Genomic DNA, 19,135 nt, shown 5'->3' with positions numbered 1-19,135 from the left:
CCGCGCCGACGGCCGTCGACTGAAGACCACATCGTCGGTGCCGACGGAGCCGCGCATGCGCACTGGGCCAGCCGTCGGAGGCGGAGCCAAACAATCAATGCGCCGGAATCTTCTCTTCAAGACCAGCCAATCACTGCGCTGGCGTCAGATTACGTCCGGGTTTTGGCACGGTTTTATTTTAATTCGGTGATTATTCGCTGGCTGTGCGCCGGCCGGGGCGTGGCTCAGACCAGGAGGGACTGATGGACCGAGCGGGAGCCGAGTCCGGCGGCAGAGCGCTGATCCGAGCATCCACGCCGCGGCGCCATCAACAGAACGCACAAACCCGGGCCGCCCAGTCGACAATCATTGAAACGGCAGCCTGCGCGACTTAGGACCTGCAATAACGCTATCTTTGCTCCTGGCCGGACTCTAAGGCTCAGTTTCTCGGCGCTGCGCTGCGGCGCGTAGCCCTTATCGCAAGCGAACGGTCGCGTCAAGACTGATAAGTCTGCGAGATGGCAGCCGATTTTGGTCCTTACGGCCGGAAATCTCTCCGGATTGGAGCGGCGGGAAGCCGTCCGTCCGTCTGAGGTTGCCACTCGTCGCCGCCGACGGACACGCCGCGTCGCCGCCGTCGGTCCGCCGCCGCCGGAGACGAGCGGCCGCCATGAAGGAGCCGGCAGCGGCCGTGCTCGGCTCCGCGGCCAGCGCGTTCCGCGTGGTGACTCCTCGAGACAAGCCGGACGGTGAGTACTGCGGGGAGGGCGGCTGGCGACCAGGTCCGATCGGCAGGGACCCAGACCCGACCGGACCCGGTCCAGAGTCAGACCCGAACGGACCCGGGCCCGACCCAAACCCGACCCAGACCTGACCCAGACCCGACAGGGCCCAACTCGGACCCGGACTCGACAGGGACCCAGACCCATCCCGAACCCTGCCCAGACCCGACTCAGACCCGACCAGGCGCAAACCGGACCTCAGCCCGACCTAGACACTGACCAGACCCGGTGCAGACCTGCCCAGTCCTGACCTGTTCTGGAGCCGACCCGGTGCAGACCTGACCCAGTCCTGACCTGTTCTGGAGCCGACCCGCTCCACGCTCTCTCCGTCTGAGCAGTAGTAGTGGATTCCACTCCAACCGATCCAGTCTCGATCTGCACACCTAGTCTCTACATGACAAACTATCCGGTTTCAACCATTCGCTTAGGAACCCTTTTTGTAGCGGAGATTTTGCGAACCAGTTTTGCAAATATATGTTATTTTTCAAGTGCAGATGATAGCTGATACTACTTCTCAAATGCATCATGTTGCCGTTACGTGGTCATGGCTTCATATATATCATCATTTCCTTTCAGAAGAATTTCGCCAACTATCAGCTATTCGGAAATTAATCGTTCAAAGCAACTCGCCGTGGAAGTTCACCTTAATGAGGATATTAGTTACATTTCTCGTTAGGCCTACCATAAAATCTGCTAATGAAATGAACGTTGCATGAGGTTTTTTAGGAGTTGCTGTTTGTGCCGTTCCCAAAAAATATTGGATAGATCATTCGCGTAACTAACGACTGATCAGCACGAAACTGGACCAAAACTAATGGAGCATAACATCACCAATAGTCGACAGATTTTAATTATTTTGGGTGTAATTTAAGGGCGTGTGGCTATCGTTAATGGAGTCTCAGTACCCAGAGCATGCTGTTCTGTTTTGACTTTTGGCCCGAGCTTGCAGCTGCCTACCACGCACACCAGACCACAAAACTTCTTGAGGAGGCTGGGGTGCCCGTAGTAGCATGTGACATTAACCCGCCATAAAACCTCTCAGATTTGGCCCATTGAGGATCTTTGGGGCCTCATCTAATAGAGCGCGCATAAAGGATGGTAGGTCAGCTGAGACGCAAAGTTAAAACGGAGAATCCAGCAGGTCATCCTTCACATAGACCTGGAGGTGCCGCGAAGATCAAAACGGGGCTGCCAGCGCGCGTGCGCCTGGAGGCTGACAGAGGTTCGGTGTCGCAGATCCAAAGTCAAGCGTGATCACAACACACTAAAGGCACGGTAGCTCGATTTTCAACGTTTTCGCTTGAAAACTCTCAGCACAGTAGCAATTCAAACTGTGTCCAGTTTCATACTAACCACCCGTTATAAGGAAGGAGTTGCGAATTATTGGACGCTAGCATTGTTCGAAACAGACGATCATACATTTCTTCGACGAATCCATTGCATGAGGTCGAGTTGCGTGTTGGTTATATCTTTTTTTGTGCCAGTGTGGAACTGATGAGACCCAGGAACGTAACGGACAAATTCACAGATCAGGGAGGTATTTCTTCATTTATAACAAAAGTCAAAAACTAAACACAAATAACTTAAATATTTTGCTTGCCTAGTGCCTGGATGGCAATTACAATATGTATAGATTGTATAGCTTGATATATTATATATCAACATATACCTATTGTTAGATTGATAGACAGTTTGTATAGATTGATATAGATAGACCGCATGGATTGTAAATTGCAATTGTATAGATCTAACTCATACATGTTACAGCAGCCACCTGTACCTATTCTATGAGATGAAAAATCTTTGAAAGCACGTTGGTAGGTAACCTTCAAAGCTCAACCATTATATATTTTCTTGCGACCAATTCGCCCTGTTTAGATAATGCAACTGCAGCTATTTCGAACAATTATGTATCGAATTGGGCGTCGGCAGAAGCTGAAGTTTCCAAAGCTGAGCATAAAGAACGTGTAATGAAATTCAAGACGTAAAATTCTGATGAATTGGAGTCAGAATCACTATTCTTTTTACAAATCAATGAATTTCTCTTTTGATGGCATGGTGGCAGAAAAGACATTTCAATAACTAGAATGAATCATCCTCAATAATTCAATTTGCGAATAGATATTCATTTTTGATCTTTCTGAACCACGGTACATCACTTTTATACCAATTCATTAACTTTTTGAAGGTGGTAGGGTCCCTTTAAACTATCCATGTAGGCATGTTTGAATGGTGGATGTCACAAGTGTGTGCATCGGCGCAGCGCACCAGCATGTCACTCTATGCCCCTAGGACCCATGAAGAACCCATGATAGTGTCTGTTATACCAACTCTGTCGGCGGCGGCGCTCTGTCGCCTCTTTGCAGCCTTCAGACGACACTGCAGCTCGAACATTGCATGAAGACATCGGTGGCACGAGTGTTAGCCTGTCAGAAAGTAGGAGTGCACGAAGAGCACGGACAAGGAACGAGACGGTATATTTACAGTGATAAAAATGGAATAATATGAATGAACGTGTGGTTTTTGTTTCACATTTTGTCTGATCTGGCTAGTTAGTAACAGAATTATACCCTGCCCTTTTTATCCCCTATCCGCACCCACCCGTCTATTTCGCACACTATTATTTAGCTCTGGTTAATCCTGAGCCTAAATTGCGAAAAGGCCGTCCTAATTCGCCAACTGGCGCCGAATAACAGGCGCATCATCACTTCATTTTCCAATTGGAGGGTTACGGCGGCGCGCCGTATTCTGCACGGTGCGCCGAGATCGCCGCCGGCGCGCCAGAGCGGCCCCAGCCCTGTCATTTGCCGATTAGCTGACTCAGTTCGCCAGTCGGCCTGCAGCTGCACCGACTTTAAACAATTTGACCTCATTGGAGAAGATGGCCGCCGCGCCGCCCGCTGATTTTGTTCATTGAACTGATTAGCTGGCTCAGGCCGGCGGGACCAGCTGGGACCGGGCCGGGGCGCCGGCTGGGACCGGGCCGGGGCGCCGGCTGGGACCGGGCCGCGACCGAGCCGCGACCGGGCTGGGACCGGGCCGGGGTGCCGGCTGGGACCAGCTGGGACCGGGCTGGGGCGCCGGCTGGGACCGGGCCGCGACCGGGCTGGGACCGGGCTGGGACCGGGCCGGGGTGCCGGCTGGGACCAGCTGGGACCGGGCCGGGGCGCCGGCTGGGACCGGGCCGCGACCGGGCTGGGACCGGGCTGGGACCGGGCCGGGGTGCCGGCTGGGACCGGGCCGGGGTGCCGGCTGGGACCGGGCTGGGACCGGGCCGGGGTGCCGGCTGGGACCGGGCTGGGACCGGGCTGGGACCGGGCTGGGACCGGGCTGGGACCGGGCTGGGACCGGGCTGGGACCGGGCTGGGACCGGGCTGGGACCGGGCTGGGACCGGGCCGCGACCGAGCCGCGACCGGGCTGGGACCGGGCTGGGGCGCCGGCTGGGACGCTAAAAGAGCTGCCGAGGAATGCCCTTAGGACACCCAACGAGACCGGCGTTAAGCCATGAAATTGTATGAACAGAACATCTCAAGAAACTATGTGCACCAAAAAATAGGGACGCATGATTTCCTGGATGGTATTCAAAAGACAAATAAATGTTACTATGTAAGCTTGAGTGAATGTCCGTTGGCGCCGGCGGACGGCCGCAGCTGCCCTATAGGTACCTACATGTAAGACTACTCGTGGACGATAAGTTGACGACTCGTGGACGACCCGTGGACGACCTGGGGGCGCCCGTGGACAACCGTGGACGGCCGGGGGACGCCCATGGACGCCCGTGGACGCCCCTGGTCGGTCCATGGAGGACTGTGCCGAGGCGGCAGGGCGGTGTGCTGTCAGCTCGCTGTGCTGAGGGGAACTGTCGTCCCATCTGTCTGTCCCGGGGCGGCGGTGACAGACACTATCTTTGGCACTTGTTGGTTGATTGGCGGGTGGAGCGCTCGTCAGTGGAGGACGTGGGGTCGGCACTGCTGTTGTAGGGCGGCAAATGTGATCAGCGAGATAGCTACCAGCTGCCGCGCTCCGAAGAGAGTGAATTAGATCAGTGATGATGGGGCAGGGAACAGTCTTTGATAGCGACAAAGCCGTTACGTCGGTAGAAACTCGAAGAGTTGAGTTTGTTCCTGCTTTCTGACGGCTGAAGTGTGTGACAACTAGCAAATGGCTGCTGTTGAACTAAATTGAGGCGGTATGATAAAATGATATCTGTTACAAAACAGCCTGAGTTAGGTACAGCAATTCCCTACGCCACAATTGGTCTGCAAATCAATCTGTTGGGGCATATTAAAAAGGGTGCCGGATAAAGCTGTTATAAAGAAAAAGATTTATGAGCCTCTTCAGGTACTGTCGCATGGGGAGGCACAGTATAACTGTGCAGTGCCCGGCCGCTGTAATCACAGAATATTTGTGGTGGTAACCTGCGTGTACATACCATAACTCAATCAAGATAGCGTTAGCCGACGCATGGCCGGGCTCGCTGATAGAGCAGCGACCCGAGGCGCGGCCCCGGTCAACCCGCAGACGCTCAGCGTGGTGGGTGGGGCTCTCACGTGACTATGCTGCGTAACACGGTGTCAGTGTAACATCTTACGGCCGAAAACGTAGTATAGCTGTTGTCCAGTGTCCACCAGCCTACCCGTGGAATGACCATTCAAATAATTATACGGTGCCTTGCCACTGTTTTATCATATAATATTATAGCACCGCATCAAACAACCTTCATCTTTATTTTAAATTACAAAAAAAAAAACGGTGGTTTTCCTAAGAAACAAGGGATTGATTTTTACTTCCAAGAAATCAGTTAGACCTTCCAGCGAAATCAATTAACTTTTACAAAAATGTTTTACTTTTAGGTTTTAATTAATTCTAGGTAAGTATGACAATCGGTGAAGAGGTCACCTTCCCACCGTCTGTCAAACGGTGGGCAGGGCCCGTTTGCACCTTTTGCTGTATCGGTAACTCTGGCCAGTCCGAGTGGCAGGCTTCCCACACCGCGCACGTAGGTATCGGTAGTGTCCGACCCCTCCCCCTCCCAGAATAGGCCGTAAATCTCTCGCACGAGATTTATAACATGTGTTTAACAATTAAGCTCGATTCCGATAGCAGTGACTGGTACCATAAATGAAATCTGGGTTTTCGTATCGTGTTGACACAAATCAAACAAAGGTGAGCGTCTTATCGTAAAGCCCGTGACTTTGTCGGATAATTGGGAGCTACAGTATAAAAAGAAGGTGGCTTATAGCCGTGCATACAGGAACAGCGGCCCAACAACAGTCAGCCCGAAATCGCCTAATCCGCGGACTTATTTGATTGGTTATCACTCCACTCTGCATAAATCTTCCGGCTCTGTCAGGGAGTCAGATTTATTTCTGCTTGAGGATATAGACATTAGAAGTAGGCATGATATCGTGCAGGACATTCCTTAACTTGATAAATTTAGAACGGCGATTAGGCGAACAACTCCAAGCTGCAAACCATCCAAACAGATTGCGATAGGACCACCACTCTTAGCAGCCTACCTTTTCCCCTTTTCTCGTCATCAGCCCGCAGCGCTCAGTTGCCGACCTGCCCTCTGTAACCTCCCACCCTTCGTGACCGGCCCGGAGCTCTCACTAGTCCTGAGCCCTCAGTGGCCCACCCAAAGCCCTATGTGACTGTACCACGGCCCTCCACGACCGGCCCGCAACCCTCACCAACTCTCGCCCTCCGTGTCTGGCCCGGAGCCCTCCGTGACCGGCCCGCAGCCCTCACCAGCCCTCGCCCTCCGCGTTTCAGCGGGCCGCGATGAGGCGCCGGCCGGCCCGTTCGGCTCTCTGCACCAGACGCCGCCATCTTTGGCAGAGCGACGTCTCGAGGAGCAGCTACGGTCCACATCGATCTCGCTCGGGCCGGCCGCCGAGGCCGCCCATCTCAGCATGACAAAACGTAGGTGGCCGCGCCCGCTCTTCGTTCCCGAGCAGCTCACGCCCGCGACTGTGCTCTCAGATGGCTTAGAAATGTATTCGCCTGGTTTGAAATAAGCTAATTACGTAAATGATGCTATGGTTATGACTGCCTTTGATACCTAGCGGAAGAGAGTCTGGAAATAGTAGACGTTTGATGTTTTGCCAGGTTCGCTGTCGGACCGCCTTCTGACTGCCCCATACAGTGTGTGCCGTGATTGTGTGCGGCCGTGACAGGTCGAGGGCAGTCACCGTCTGCCGACCGCCGATCCCATCGATTTACCCCTACGTGGCTCATAAAGATCACCGCCTGATTGCGGCGGCCGGCATTGTGCTCTGATTGTCGGCGACGTCGAACGGTGTCGGCCGCCGACCCACGTCCGGCGCACGTCCACCGACGTCCGCGGACGTCCGCTGCAGACCGGCCGTCCCCGGCCAGCGCTCATTTCGGTCGGCAATCGCTCCTCGATTCGATGGGGTGCTGGTCCGTTTCATTTAACTGGCTCTCGTCAAGCGCCATAACAGCTCGGATATTACAGCTTTAATAATTTCCTGAATTACTAATCACAGGCACCACAACTGGGGAGTCCGGATTTGCATGCTTTTGCTAAATACGCCGATTCCCCGGGGACCGAATAGATTGGTGGCACCCGGCTGCAGGCTTTACGTGTGTGTCGTGGTTTAGCCGATGTCAAAAATTCATTGCACGTCACTCGCGACCCGATTATTTTGAGAGCCTGAAATTAGATACTGGTGACGATTCCGTCCAACTAGCGGCTTACCGGACCGAGCAGCTCGGCAATGTCACAGAGGATTAAACAACGAAATCGTTTCGGTCTCGGCCGGGGATGCACTATGCGATAATTGCTTTCGGACATGTAATTACGGGCGGATGCAACCTACACATGCAATGCAATCTTCAAAGAGTTTGAACAGGATTGTTGGGACGTTACCGAGGTTTAACTGGAGCTTTTGTGTTGCAGTATTATTGCAAATTTATTTGTCTCCTTCCTGATAACATCTTTAACATTGCTGTCCTTACTTCGTTCTGACCTAGGTATGTAGGTACAATAAGTTTTCTTGTTATGTACGGTCCAGTGTTCCGAAGGTATGGTGCTTTCAAGTATAGGGGCCCATGTGAGAAATGGATTTTTTTTTACTGGCTGTCAATCTTTATTAAAATAGTCAAGTCAAATATTGGCTGAGAAACGTTTGTATCTCTCCAACCTAAACTGTCGAATGACGTGATAATGATGCCTACTCAGGAGTATTTGCTACCTAAAGGTACCTACTAAGATTTTCGCATAAACCACTGATAAACTCGCTAGCCCGCTCGTTAACAAAAGCCGAAGAAAATTATTGTGTTGAGGCTATTCGAATAATATGTTTTCCTTTACATTGTCCTATCGGTCCTATCGCCGCATTTCTAATCGTCTCAGCGCGGCCGGTGGCCGGTGAGACGCAGTCCTAAAACCATAGCAGAGCCTCGGCTACCTACTTCTCAATGTCCGCACGTGGGTGGGGAGAGACGGCGGCCGTCGCCGGCGGGGCGCCGACCGGGCCAAATCTGGACTTCATATAGCGCCGGCGCCTCCCATCGTCCCAGTGATTTCGGCGCGCCGCTCCACTACCCGGTTATTTATGGCGCCCAAGTATGTAATAATCTGAACGGGGTTTCATTTTCTCCGGGATTTGGCGCCGTTCATCACGGCTGCTTCGCGGCGCGCTCAATAGATGGCAGTGTAATTAGCGTCATTGAGCCGGTGACAAATGGAGCGACCGGCGCCGGCGGCGTTATTGTTTTTCGGCTCCGCCCCGCGCCGCGTCTCGCCGCATTCCTATTCGTATCAGCGCGGCCAGTGGGACGCACCCAGATGAAAAACATTCCGAGAGAGGCGACGATATTGAGAAGGCGCTCGATGGTGCCATTCTCTCCCGATCCGACCGGAAGGAGCGGATCGGATAGATGAATGCCTAGATGACTGTTAGAGGTGATCATCGCTAAAACAGATAAAGGCGGTCTGGAGGCGAATCTGGCGCGTCTGGCGTAGAATCTGGCAATATCTGGCGGCAAATCTGGCAACGTCTGGAGGCGAATTCGCCGGCGTCTGGCGGCGAATCTGCCGGCGTCCGGCGGAGAATCTGGCGGTGGGCGGTCCTAAGCCGGCCGTCATCCGAGCTGGCATTGATTCACGGCGCTGGGCTGAGGCAGCTCTCTCAGCTCCATCGGGTCGCGGCGGTCATACATCACCGCGCCCAGCCAGGACGGCGGCTCTGCCGGCTCCGGGACGGCGGCTCTGCCGGCGCCCGGCAGAGCTTTGGCCGCAGCCCGGAGAGTTTCGGCCGCAGTTAAGGGTATTGCTAAATGGAACTTTCTTTTATAAACGAACGCTCAAGTCATATTTGTGTGATACAAATATGACACACAATGTCAATACCTTTGTTAGAACTAATGTATGCCCTGTTGCACAAGATTGTAATTTGCACTCACCAACAGACAATTTCAGGTGATAAAACGTTGTACCGGTTGTGTGAAGTGTCCCCGTCGAGCCAGTGTTCCGACATTGCCGTGTGTCTGTTCCCAGTGGGCGGGCCGCTGGACTCTCTGTACCGGTACCCGCTGGAGGCGCCGCTGCCGTTCCGCGCCGGCTGGCCGCTGCTGCCGCCGCTCTGCTGGTCGCTGCCGCCGTACGGCCTGACACCGGCCCCGCCGCGCTCCGGATCCCCGTCCACCAGCGCCGGGGGCAGGTCGGCCTCGGACGGCGAGGAGCCGCCCCCGCCGCCGCTGGTACCGCCCCCGCCCCCGCCGCCGCCACTGCCGCCGCCGGTGTGCTCGGCCGCAGGGAGGTCCCCGGCGGAGGAGCCGCTGAAGCTGTCCCCTCTGACGCCGATGACCAGCGCCGGCCGGTCGCCGTCCTACCTGTCCCCGCCTCACTCGGCGCTGGCCGGCCGGTCCTCTCCAATGGACCCGCTGAAGCCGGCTCCTCTGGAGGCGCGGCCGACCACCAAACTACCCCAACCCTACCTGCCTCCCCCGCGCTCCCTGCTGCCACCACTGGCGTGGCTGCACCCTCTGTTACTGCGGGACAAAGAGGAGCAGGAGCGGCTGAGGAGCTACCTGCTGCAGCCGCCGCCGCCGCTCTACCCGCCGATCTCGGTCGGCGAGCGGCCCCTCGACCTGGAGAGGTCGCTGGGCCCGGCGCTGCTGCCGCCCAAGCCGCCGCCGGAGCCGCTGATGTACGACCCGTGGAGGTCGGCGCTGCCGCCGCCCTCCGGCCCGCTGCGGCCCCTCATCGGCGAGCTCTTCAGCTGCGCAAAGTGCCAGAAGATGTTCAGCACGCCGCACGGCCTGGAGGTGCACGCCCGCAGGAGTCACAACGGCAAGAGGCCCTTCTCCTGCGACCACTGCAGCAAGACGTTCGGCCACGAGGTCAGCTTGTCGCAGCATAGGTGAGACGGGAATATGAACAGATATAATTTGGTCACCCGAAGCTGAGGATAGGTATTTTGGGATGTTTTAAGTTGCATGAATATGTATCCTTACATTAAGAAATGCAAACCTCAGTTTCCTCCAGAAGTGTTTCATATTTCTATTCCAGTTTCCGTTTTATGCGCCATACATTCTGTGTGTTTGCAGAGCGGTGCATTCGGTGGAGAAGGTCTTCGAATGCAAACAGTGCGGGAAGCAGTTCAAGCGTTCCTCGACGCTGTCGACGCACCTTCTAATTCACTCAGATACCCGGCCATACCCGTGCCAGTACTGCGGCAAGCGCTTCCACCAGAAGTCCGACATGAAGAAGCACACCTACATCCACACCGGTGAGAATCTGAGCGCAGCTAAGGTTGGCGCTCCCAACACCTGAGTGTCTGCCGCTTCAGCCGTAATTTTCAGCGTCAGCTGCCAATAGCCGTTTTTACGACGGGCTATCCGGCGAATGCACCTGATTTGACCAAATCTGCACCTTATTTCTTTTACAGCAAATATCTTCATTTTATGAATTTATTTCAGTGTTTTAGTCGATGGTGCTCTCTGATAATATGACAAAGCAGGCATATAAACAATTAGTGCAACCCTAGCTGATAGCTGCTGAGAGACACACTGATCCTGATTTGACCAAATCTGCACCTACTCTGTACCAGATGTGCACCAAATGTGTACCAGATGGCCGTCGTGAAAACGGCTAATATCGCTTCATTTAGCTTCTTGTGAATTTCATGGCAGACTCGGACACTGTTAGGTATACCACTACAGCCTTTCTGTTATGGTAAATCATTTTCACTATCGTCTTCTCTGAATTTTTCATGCAATTAGCGGCGCCGCTGAGATTGCACTCGCTCCGACCCGGTGCACCGTTCGGGTCGGCCGTTAGCGGCTCAGCCAGTAATGGCCGGGCCGTTCTCAACTTCACGACCCACTCGGCTGGCTGGCCGCGTCCGGGCACCAATCTGTGCGCCGATTTCGCCGCCGTTCACGGCGTCATTACAATCGTGCTCATTGTCTGGTCAATACGGCCCGGCCGGGGGCAATATCACGGGCCGGCACTCGGCCGGCGCGCCGTCCGCCGCGCTGGGCCGTGAGGCGCGTGCCGGCGCGCCGCTGGCACGGGCCGCTCCTATTCTTGTGGTGGCCATCCATCGGCCGGCTATGACGCGTGATTGCTGTCCGGAGAGGGGTGGGGAGAGCCGGAGAGGGCTCATCACAGGACCATGGGTCGCCGGCGGGCGGCCGCCGCGCGAGGGGCCAGGAAACAATGGAGAGCGGGACAGGGAGTGGGTTAATGAAGAGGGATTCCACCTGCGCATTATGGGTATCACCATGTGTGTTGATGAATGTTAGGTGTGTGTACGTTTCGGGAGAATAAGGTGCCAGTATGTATATTTAAATCATGAACATTGAACATATATCAATGGACATGCGCAGCCTTGTATACAATCCGCCCTATCCAGTGAGACTTTTTACTGGGTCCATACTTGTTATCTTCCTGGGCTGCGTCGCTGTAACATCTAGTTAAAACACTAGCCATAGGGATACTTATTCTGTCAATGGTGGCTGCGATGTCGCACTTACCAGCTGGAACCTGAAGCTCGCTCCCATGTGCCTGAAGCTCCGTGAGTGGGCGTTGAAGGGAACAGTCGAATAAGTCCGTAATTTTTGCCCGAAACTTTCTGCCGCTCGCGATCACGATGTAATCAGTTTCTCGGGGCTCGGATCGGATTCTCCAAATCTCATTCCGAGCATAGTTAGGGTGAGTAGTGAGCAGTTAGAGTTCGAAACGCCGGGAGTTCCATTCTGATAAGGCGACTTCGGAGCTTATAAAAGTACAGTTACTTTCTTCTTTCAGTTTATTTGACTCTTGATTCTGCGTACTCATAAAATAGTGTATTGTCCCTGAGTTTATAAACAAAAAAGTCAGCAGGCTGTTGAAAACAAATCATTACATTTACATCAAATAAAGCGCATCGCTTCTCCCTGAAACATTTTTAAAACGCGTGTGGTGAAAGAGTGCATCATGCATGAGAGATGCATTTTATCAAATCCGTAAGCATTGTGTAATGTATAACTTTGCTTATCGAGGTGAACGGTTCTGGGTCAGTGTGTATTCCATATGTGATTACCACCCGACTGTATCTGTAAGCTGAGGCCTCTTGCACCAAAATCCTCTTGCACCAATGATTGGATTATTTTGCATCGTATACCCAGTCCAAGTCTCAAATGTAACAATTTGCGTGCAAAATTTAGCAAGCACATGTAGTATTATGTATTGGGCTATTGCAAACAAATTTACCACCGTTAGATTAGCTTATTCTGAAACCGGTTTTTCGATTTTACCTAGCTAGGTAGTTTGGTGCAAGAGGCCTCTGTGCGGATGACCCCGTCCCTCCGACGGAGCAGTGGCCTCCAGTCCCGCCGTGACACCGCGACTCTGATCTGCTCCGGGGGGCCGACCATTGATCTGTGCTGCCGGCGACGCTCTTAGATTTCCCCTGCAAACACCGCCGCGGCGTCAAAGTAAACGGCGCGCCCCGGCCAAATATTATGGCAGCTCCCTAATGAAATTGTACTACAGTGGCGGCGACACTCCACTTGGACAGTGGCAACAGCTGTCGGCAAATCGGCCGGATTGGTGCGCGGCCGATACGGCGCCCGCGGGGGGGGGGGGGAAGAGTTGCGAGATGAAGCGGTGGGCTAAGGAGATGGCGGCACTTCAGTAGTCACCTCTGACGCAAATATACCTAGTAAGCACACAAAATTAACAGAAGAATACAATAAATTACATGGACTAAAATAGACGATTTTGCGGCTAAGGTTACAAAACATCATAATGCCTCTTAAAACTTTTAGGTGTAAGTATCTACTGGTCATCACAGCCTATATGCTATTATGCTATACATAACGTAGCGGATGTGTGGTCCATAGTGCCTCTATCAGTAATATCCTCTACGGAAAGTGCACTCATGTTCACGATCAAATTTCATGGCGCCGTCGTGTATTGTTGGTCGGAGATTTGTGGCACCTCTCCCGGGGGCCCAAATTTGGGGCGCACTGGCCCGGTCGGCCGAGGGGCCGGTCTCGGGGGGCTGCCCACCGCTGGGCGGTGTGGGGCGCACAATCAGCGGCGCTCTCCGGCGCGGCCTGATCAGCCGGCGGGCGCTCAAATCGCTGTGCGTATCGCTTTATCGACGCGGCGACGCGCCGATCCTGTTAGCTGATGAGCTAATGGCAAGTGGAGCGAGATCTGGTTACGTGCGCGCCGCCGCCGCCGTGACCGCGATACTGTTACGGCGCCCTCCGAGTGGTCGGATACGGTTACGGCGCCCTCCGAGTGATCGGATACGGTTACGGCGCTCTCGGACCGCCAGCGGTCCCGAATGTACATAATGCAAAGACAACACGCCGCACTGCCGCAGCGCCGCGCCGAGCCGCGGCACGCTCCCTCGGGCCACACGCCCCGGAACAGAGTGTTTTAATCCGCGATGAAAGGGCGGGCCAGTTTGCGGCAGTGCAGACGATTTGGCACGATTTGCATACGAAAACAGCCGCGGGCGGTATCGCCGAGCGGCCGTAACACGATACAGGAGAGCGAATGGAGCCGCCCCGGGGGGCGCACAGCCGACCCGCAGGTGTTTTACAGCCCCCGGCCCGTCTCCAGTTCGGGAGGCGGAGAATACTGAGCGCGCGAGGAATTCTCCGGGGGCGAGCTGACTGCTCTCTCCTTCAGTCGGAAGACAAAATGCTATTGCATTGTGCATACCTACGATCTACAATTTAACTCAGTGTATTGCAAGCAAACACTTGAGATAAGAGACACACTGAGTTTATATTTGCTCGAGCATAAATTATAAGTCACACAAATGAACTTAAGTCACATAAATTAGCGATGAACTCACAAACACAATAGAGCACTTTGTCCTTATCGCTATCAAGTGATCTAACAGGTAGTAATAACCAGAAAGCATAGTTACGCATGCAGGGTTTGAGACTGCAGAAGGTCGAAATCGCACTTCGGTGCGAGTCGTTACTGCGCCGCTCTAGCTGGACGGATGCCGGCCGTTTCTTACCTGCGCTGGTATACTGTTCCGCCGAGCACGCGTGCACTGCGGGCCGCATCCTTCAGCTCCACCGCGCTGTCTGCGCTCAGTGACTGTCCCGTTGGTTTTAAATGAGCTTTCTTTTTTCTTAACCTTCGCCCCAGTGGGGGGGGGGGCATATGTTACCACCCTGTCGCGTTTTTTGCGTGTGAATAAAAAACCGCGGCGCGTAGCGCCGCGCCGCTTGGGGTAGCTTTTGGTACATCAATTTTGGACAATGTGTAAAATTTTTGACCCCAGGTCATGTCAGGTCAGGTCACCAGGTCAAGTTAACTGACCAAGCCTAAAAAAAAGTTTGCAATCATGTCCAGCCTGTAATGTTTGTCAGAAAGGTTTTAAACTTGGTGGATTGCATGCTGTTATGGGCACCTACAATTTGTATATCTCGGATTTTTTATATCCGTGACCTAAGGTCAGGTCAGTGGCGTGACCTTTCCATTACAAGTCAATGGAGAAAAATGAAAATGCCTCTAGATCCGTGTGTACGCATAGGAACAGTCCAAATATTTCAGAATCACAATGATTTAGTCCACTCGTGACGACCAAGGGGTCATTTTTGCTGATAGTCTCTAGAAAGGTCATCCGAGGTCATTTGAGGCTACAAACAGTTTTTTTGCCAATAACTCGCGATTGGAAAGAGATAGAACGCTGGGGATGGTTTCATTGTGTTTGTCTTGTTGAGACGCATCGACTGATATGCAACATGACCTTTTCCGGTCAGGTCATGACCTTGACCTGAGGTCAAATTTTCAAGTTGACCTTTCAAGGTCAAATTATAGTTCATTCGACGCGTCTCGGCGAGGGGAACACGATTCTGGCAATAGAAATGTCGTGGCTTTTTGTAGTCGAAAGTTATTGTCGAAAAACACTTTTCGTAAAAACGGCTATTTTTGGAGTTTTTGCCCTCTGGAGGCTAAACCGTTGACCTGAGGTCAATATTGATAATGACCTTTTCAAAAGAAGAGTTCAAAAGCTACCGATTGCTGTTCCATGCGTTTTCCTAGCTATCATAGTTCCTGAGATAGCGGCATGTTTTCTGAAAAATATAATGACAATTGGCAAATTTTGACCTTTGATGACCTCTGGTGACCCCAATATTGCTCTAAGGTGAAAAATGACCGAAATACTTTCAAACGTACGCATTGAGAGCTATCGACTACTTTTTACCGCGTCTTTCTAGCCCTCTTAGTTTTTGAGTTAAAGGTGGGTGGTAACATATGCCCCCCCTCACTAGGGCGAAGTTGGCTGAGACCGCCACTGGGGCGCGGGTTAAATAAAAATTACTCGACATCTATACTATTTCTACTGTAGTTTCTATAAAATATGAAAATTTCCTAGCACATTTTCGTATGTGAAAAAGGTTTTTATTTTTGCAAAAAAGAAGCAGTACTTGCAGCACTTGTAACACCCACCGAAATGCGTTGTCCTTCTCTATAAAAAAGTCGCAGTATATGGCGCTTTTGTTTCAAACAGCGACGCTTGGGTTTTTGTTTATGTTATCGCCTTGTCGTTGCTTGGTTGTAAGGATTCTAATTTGAATTAGAGTTAATTCGGTTTAGAATTAATTAGATTCTAATTCGGGGGTACATAGTGCCTACGCTTCTTTGTTTCCAAGTTTCCAAGCGCCAGCCGCCACAAATGAACGGCATGCGCCAGAAACGCAGCCAAATCTTGCGATTGCGACTACGAAATTCATTATTTTGGCGTCAGAGCCTGAAGCGAAAAATACAAGCATATTTATTTCAAAAAGACTTCAGGTTTGTCGAACGGTGTTATGAGAATTTTGATAACAGTACTGCATACGTTTTTCAGTGATGCCGCAAAAGTGTTGTATCTGTCTTCTTTTATTGTGCAGTCGGCGGGACCGATTCAAAATTGAGTCGTTGCTACTAAAATAGCAGCATATGGCGTCAGATGATGAACAGGAAAAATAGTTGCGTAAATTTAGACATAAACCACCCCCAAACCATGAATATCTTTTGAAGGCACTATAGACGACCATTAACCAACTAGATGTGATGAAGATCAAATGTAAGGAATACGCTCATTTTACAAAATTACATGCAAGTACAAAAAAGTGATGTAAGTACTTATTCAACGGTCATTTTCAGCGCTCCCCGCTAACGTGACTTCAAGTTGAGATATTTGCGGCAAGGTACCGAATTGAGCAAAATGGTTTTAATTTACATTATAACTTGTTGTGTTTTGTCAGAAAATGGTCCTAACTCAGATTTTGTGGAAAAAGGTCATTATCTCCCTTTAAAAGATTGAAATGGTCACATGATCCGTATGCACTGCCATGAACAACGAAGCACAAATGTTAATTTTTCTTATATTGTAATGATGTCTTTCGAGACAAGAATAATTCCTCCTTGGGTCGATTTACGGTAGTTCCATACTCCTCCTTGATAATTCCACGTTTGCATCCGCCACCTCCTATAGCACCAAGTCCACCCTGTCCGGAATGGGATCGACATGGCAGGCGCTGACGTCCTACCGTGTCCTATTGGTTATTTCTGCTCTCCTCTGCTGCAGACCGTCTGGCCCCCGCGGACCCCACCAGACACCAGTCTCTGCCAGAGAGAGCCGACAGCATTATCTCTCAGACGGGGCCAGCCTGCTCGCCTAATCTGTGCAGATTTGCTCCCTGTCTCATAGGATCGCTCCTCGCCTGGCGTCGGTGGGCAGACTGGCGGTTCTGTGCGGCTCGCTCTCTATGTTCTGCAGGCAAAACGCGCTGTTCCTTGTAATGTCCGTGGTGACATGGGTGGTACTGAGGCCTGTCGCCCGATAAACTCTGTCTGGAGATTTGACGGGTGATAACAATCGCATTTCCATATCAAAGGACAAGTTTGCCACAAAATGCTCAGCATTACGGCACTCCACACTCCATATATAACGCATGTGAAAAAGCAATAGGGATATTGCATCTGATATGAAAGAGGCATTCTTATGAAAAGCGTAACAGGTATTATTATAATCATAAAGCCCAACAGAAATATCCATGTAGGTGTAATATTGGCTCCTGAACACAGTAACTTAGAAAGTTTATCGGTCAAGCAGCTGATCAGTTTCGTCACGAGTTTGGTATTCGTTAGCTGACCTGTTCCTACCTTTCAGGCGAGCGGCCACACAAGTGTAAAGTCTGCGGCAAGGCCTTCTCCCAGTCGTCAAACCTCATCACCCACTCGAGGAAACATACTGGGTTCAAGCCGTTCTCGTGTGAGCTCTGCAGTCGCGCGTTCCAGCGCAAGGTATGTTCCTTGTGTTCCCTCTTCGTTGCATATTTTGCATTGCAATACTAACTTTAAGTGCATTGATTGACCGAGTTTAAGAGCATTATTTCAAGGACGTACAGAAACAAAGTACACTAAAATAAGGCCTAAAGCTGCAGTGCAGATGGTTTTGACCATAACTTCGCCCATGCGGAATAGTAACGTCCCTACATAACTCCAAATCATATGCATGGTTATTGGTTAGTCGTTCAATTATGCATATGTCTTTATTATTTTACCTCCAAAAGATCAAAGATGGATAATTCTAGTTGACGCTACCCCACACTCACACAGCCATCCTTCTGTCTGCCTCAGGTCGACCTGCGGCGCCACAAGGAGACTCAGCACACAGAGCCCCAGCAGGGCTACCCGCTGACCGGCCTGGCGCCGCCCACCGGCCTGCTGTCGCCCCCCGACCCGGCGACCTCCGTGGCCGAGTTGCCAACCCCTGCACCCCTGCCGGCGCCGCCCCCGCAGGACCGGCAGACGGAACTGGTCCAACTGCCCCCGCCCGCGCCACGGCAGGAGGCGCAGACGGGACCGGCCCAGCCACCCCCTCCGCCGTCTCAGCAGACCTCGCAGCAGCAGCAGCAGCAGCAGCAACAGCAGCACCAGCAGCAGCAGCAGCAGCAGCAGCAGCAGCACCAGCAGCAGCAGCACCAGCACCAGCACCAGCAGCAGCAGCAGCAGCCGTCTGCTGACGTTGAGATGGCCAGTGGCCAGGTGGCCATCAATGTCGCTCCTCCGTAGGTTGTATAGTTTAGCTGGACACTACTAGAAAGTGGATGAATGAGGAGATAACATGAGATCAGACTGCGCGGTTTCGACGAAGGACTCAATATTGAAGCTTTCGACGTGCCATCGTGTTGCGGTGGTTGAGTGTATTTATCTTTTGAACTTCCTGGCTACTACTTCCCATAGGCCGGGCACTGTGCGATTGCGCGACAATGCAGGCCTACCATTGAAAGCATGGAGGCTTGCCCGTATTATATTTGTGCAATAATGACTGATTGGAGAATGAGCAAGCGAGAAAGAACTGTTGTCTGTAGTTTTCATATCATCTGCAGTTCATGCATCCCATAACATGTGTCCCCGTAATTCCATCTAGCTCTAGCTTTGCTTGGGCACCAAAATAGCATGCTGCATAGCTTTAGATGGTTATTGCCGTCAATCGGCACAGGGTTCCGAGTAATAAATGCCCCATTTCGTCACCATTAAGGTTTTTCTATTCATTGAGCGTTGACGGTTTCAGTGCTTGCAAATGCGCTTTCAGTTAGCAGATAGGTAGGCTGGTTGATAGGTAACTTTGTCGTGAAGAAGTCCCATTAATGTACGATGGGAAGTGAACGAAACATATCAACGAATTCCGCTGCGTAGCCAATGCTGCTGCAGCTATTACCGCGTGTGTATCATGTGTAAGAGTGCACACAGAAAAATATTGACACCGTTAGCGGTGTAATTGCACAGTACATATCTGAGCACTTGAGGAAAGTTAATTTAGTCCCTTCCCCGCTTAAATTACTCGCGCTTCCAAATGAACACCAGGAAGAAGGTAATAGAACACTG

The 19,135-nt window shown here is 52.1% G+C and overlaps 1 protein-coding gene across 1 annotated transcript; it reads left to right on the top strand.

Annotated features, from left to right (window-relative positions):
- The first annotated feature begins 354 nt into the window (after window positions 1-354).
- LOC122390056 (zinc finger protein 628-like) lies at window positions 355-18,780 on the top strand. Its single transcript, XM_043382666.1, has 6 exons — window positions 355-728; window positions 6,538-6,687; window positions 9,290-10,154; window positions 10,342-10,523; window positions 17,415-17,548; window positions 17,885-18,780. The coding sequence occupies exons 1-6, from the start codon at window positions 650-652 to the stop codon at window positions 18,317-18,319; spliced, it is 1,845 nt and encodes a 614-aa protein (XP_043238601.1). The 5' UTR covers window positions 355-649; the 3' UTR covers window positions 18,320-18,780.
- Window positions 18,781-19,135: the final 355 nt, after the last annotated feature.

This window comes from Amphibalanus amphitrite, unplaced genomic scaffold (assembly GCF_019059575.1).
Source record: "Amphibalanus amphitrite isolate SeventyFive unplaced genomic scaffold, NRLGWU_Aamphi_draft 000381F_arrow, whole genome shotgun sequence".
NCBI classification, from domain to species: domain Eukaryota; kingdom Metazoa; phylum Arthropoda; class Thecostraca; order Balanomorpha; family Balanidae; genus Amphibalanus; species Amphibalanus amphitrite.
This window is presented reverse-complemented; position numbering and strand designations above follow the sequence as displayed.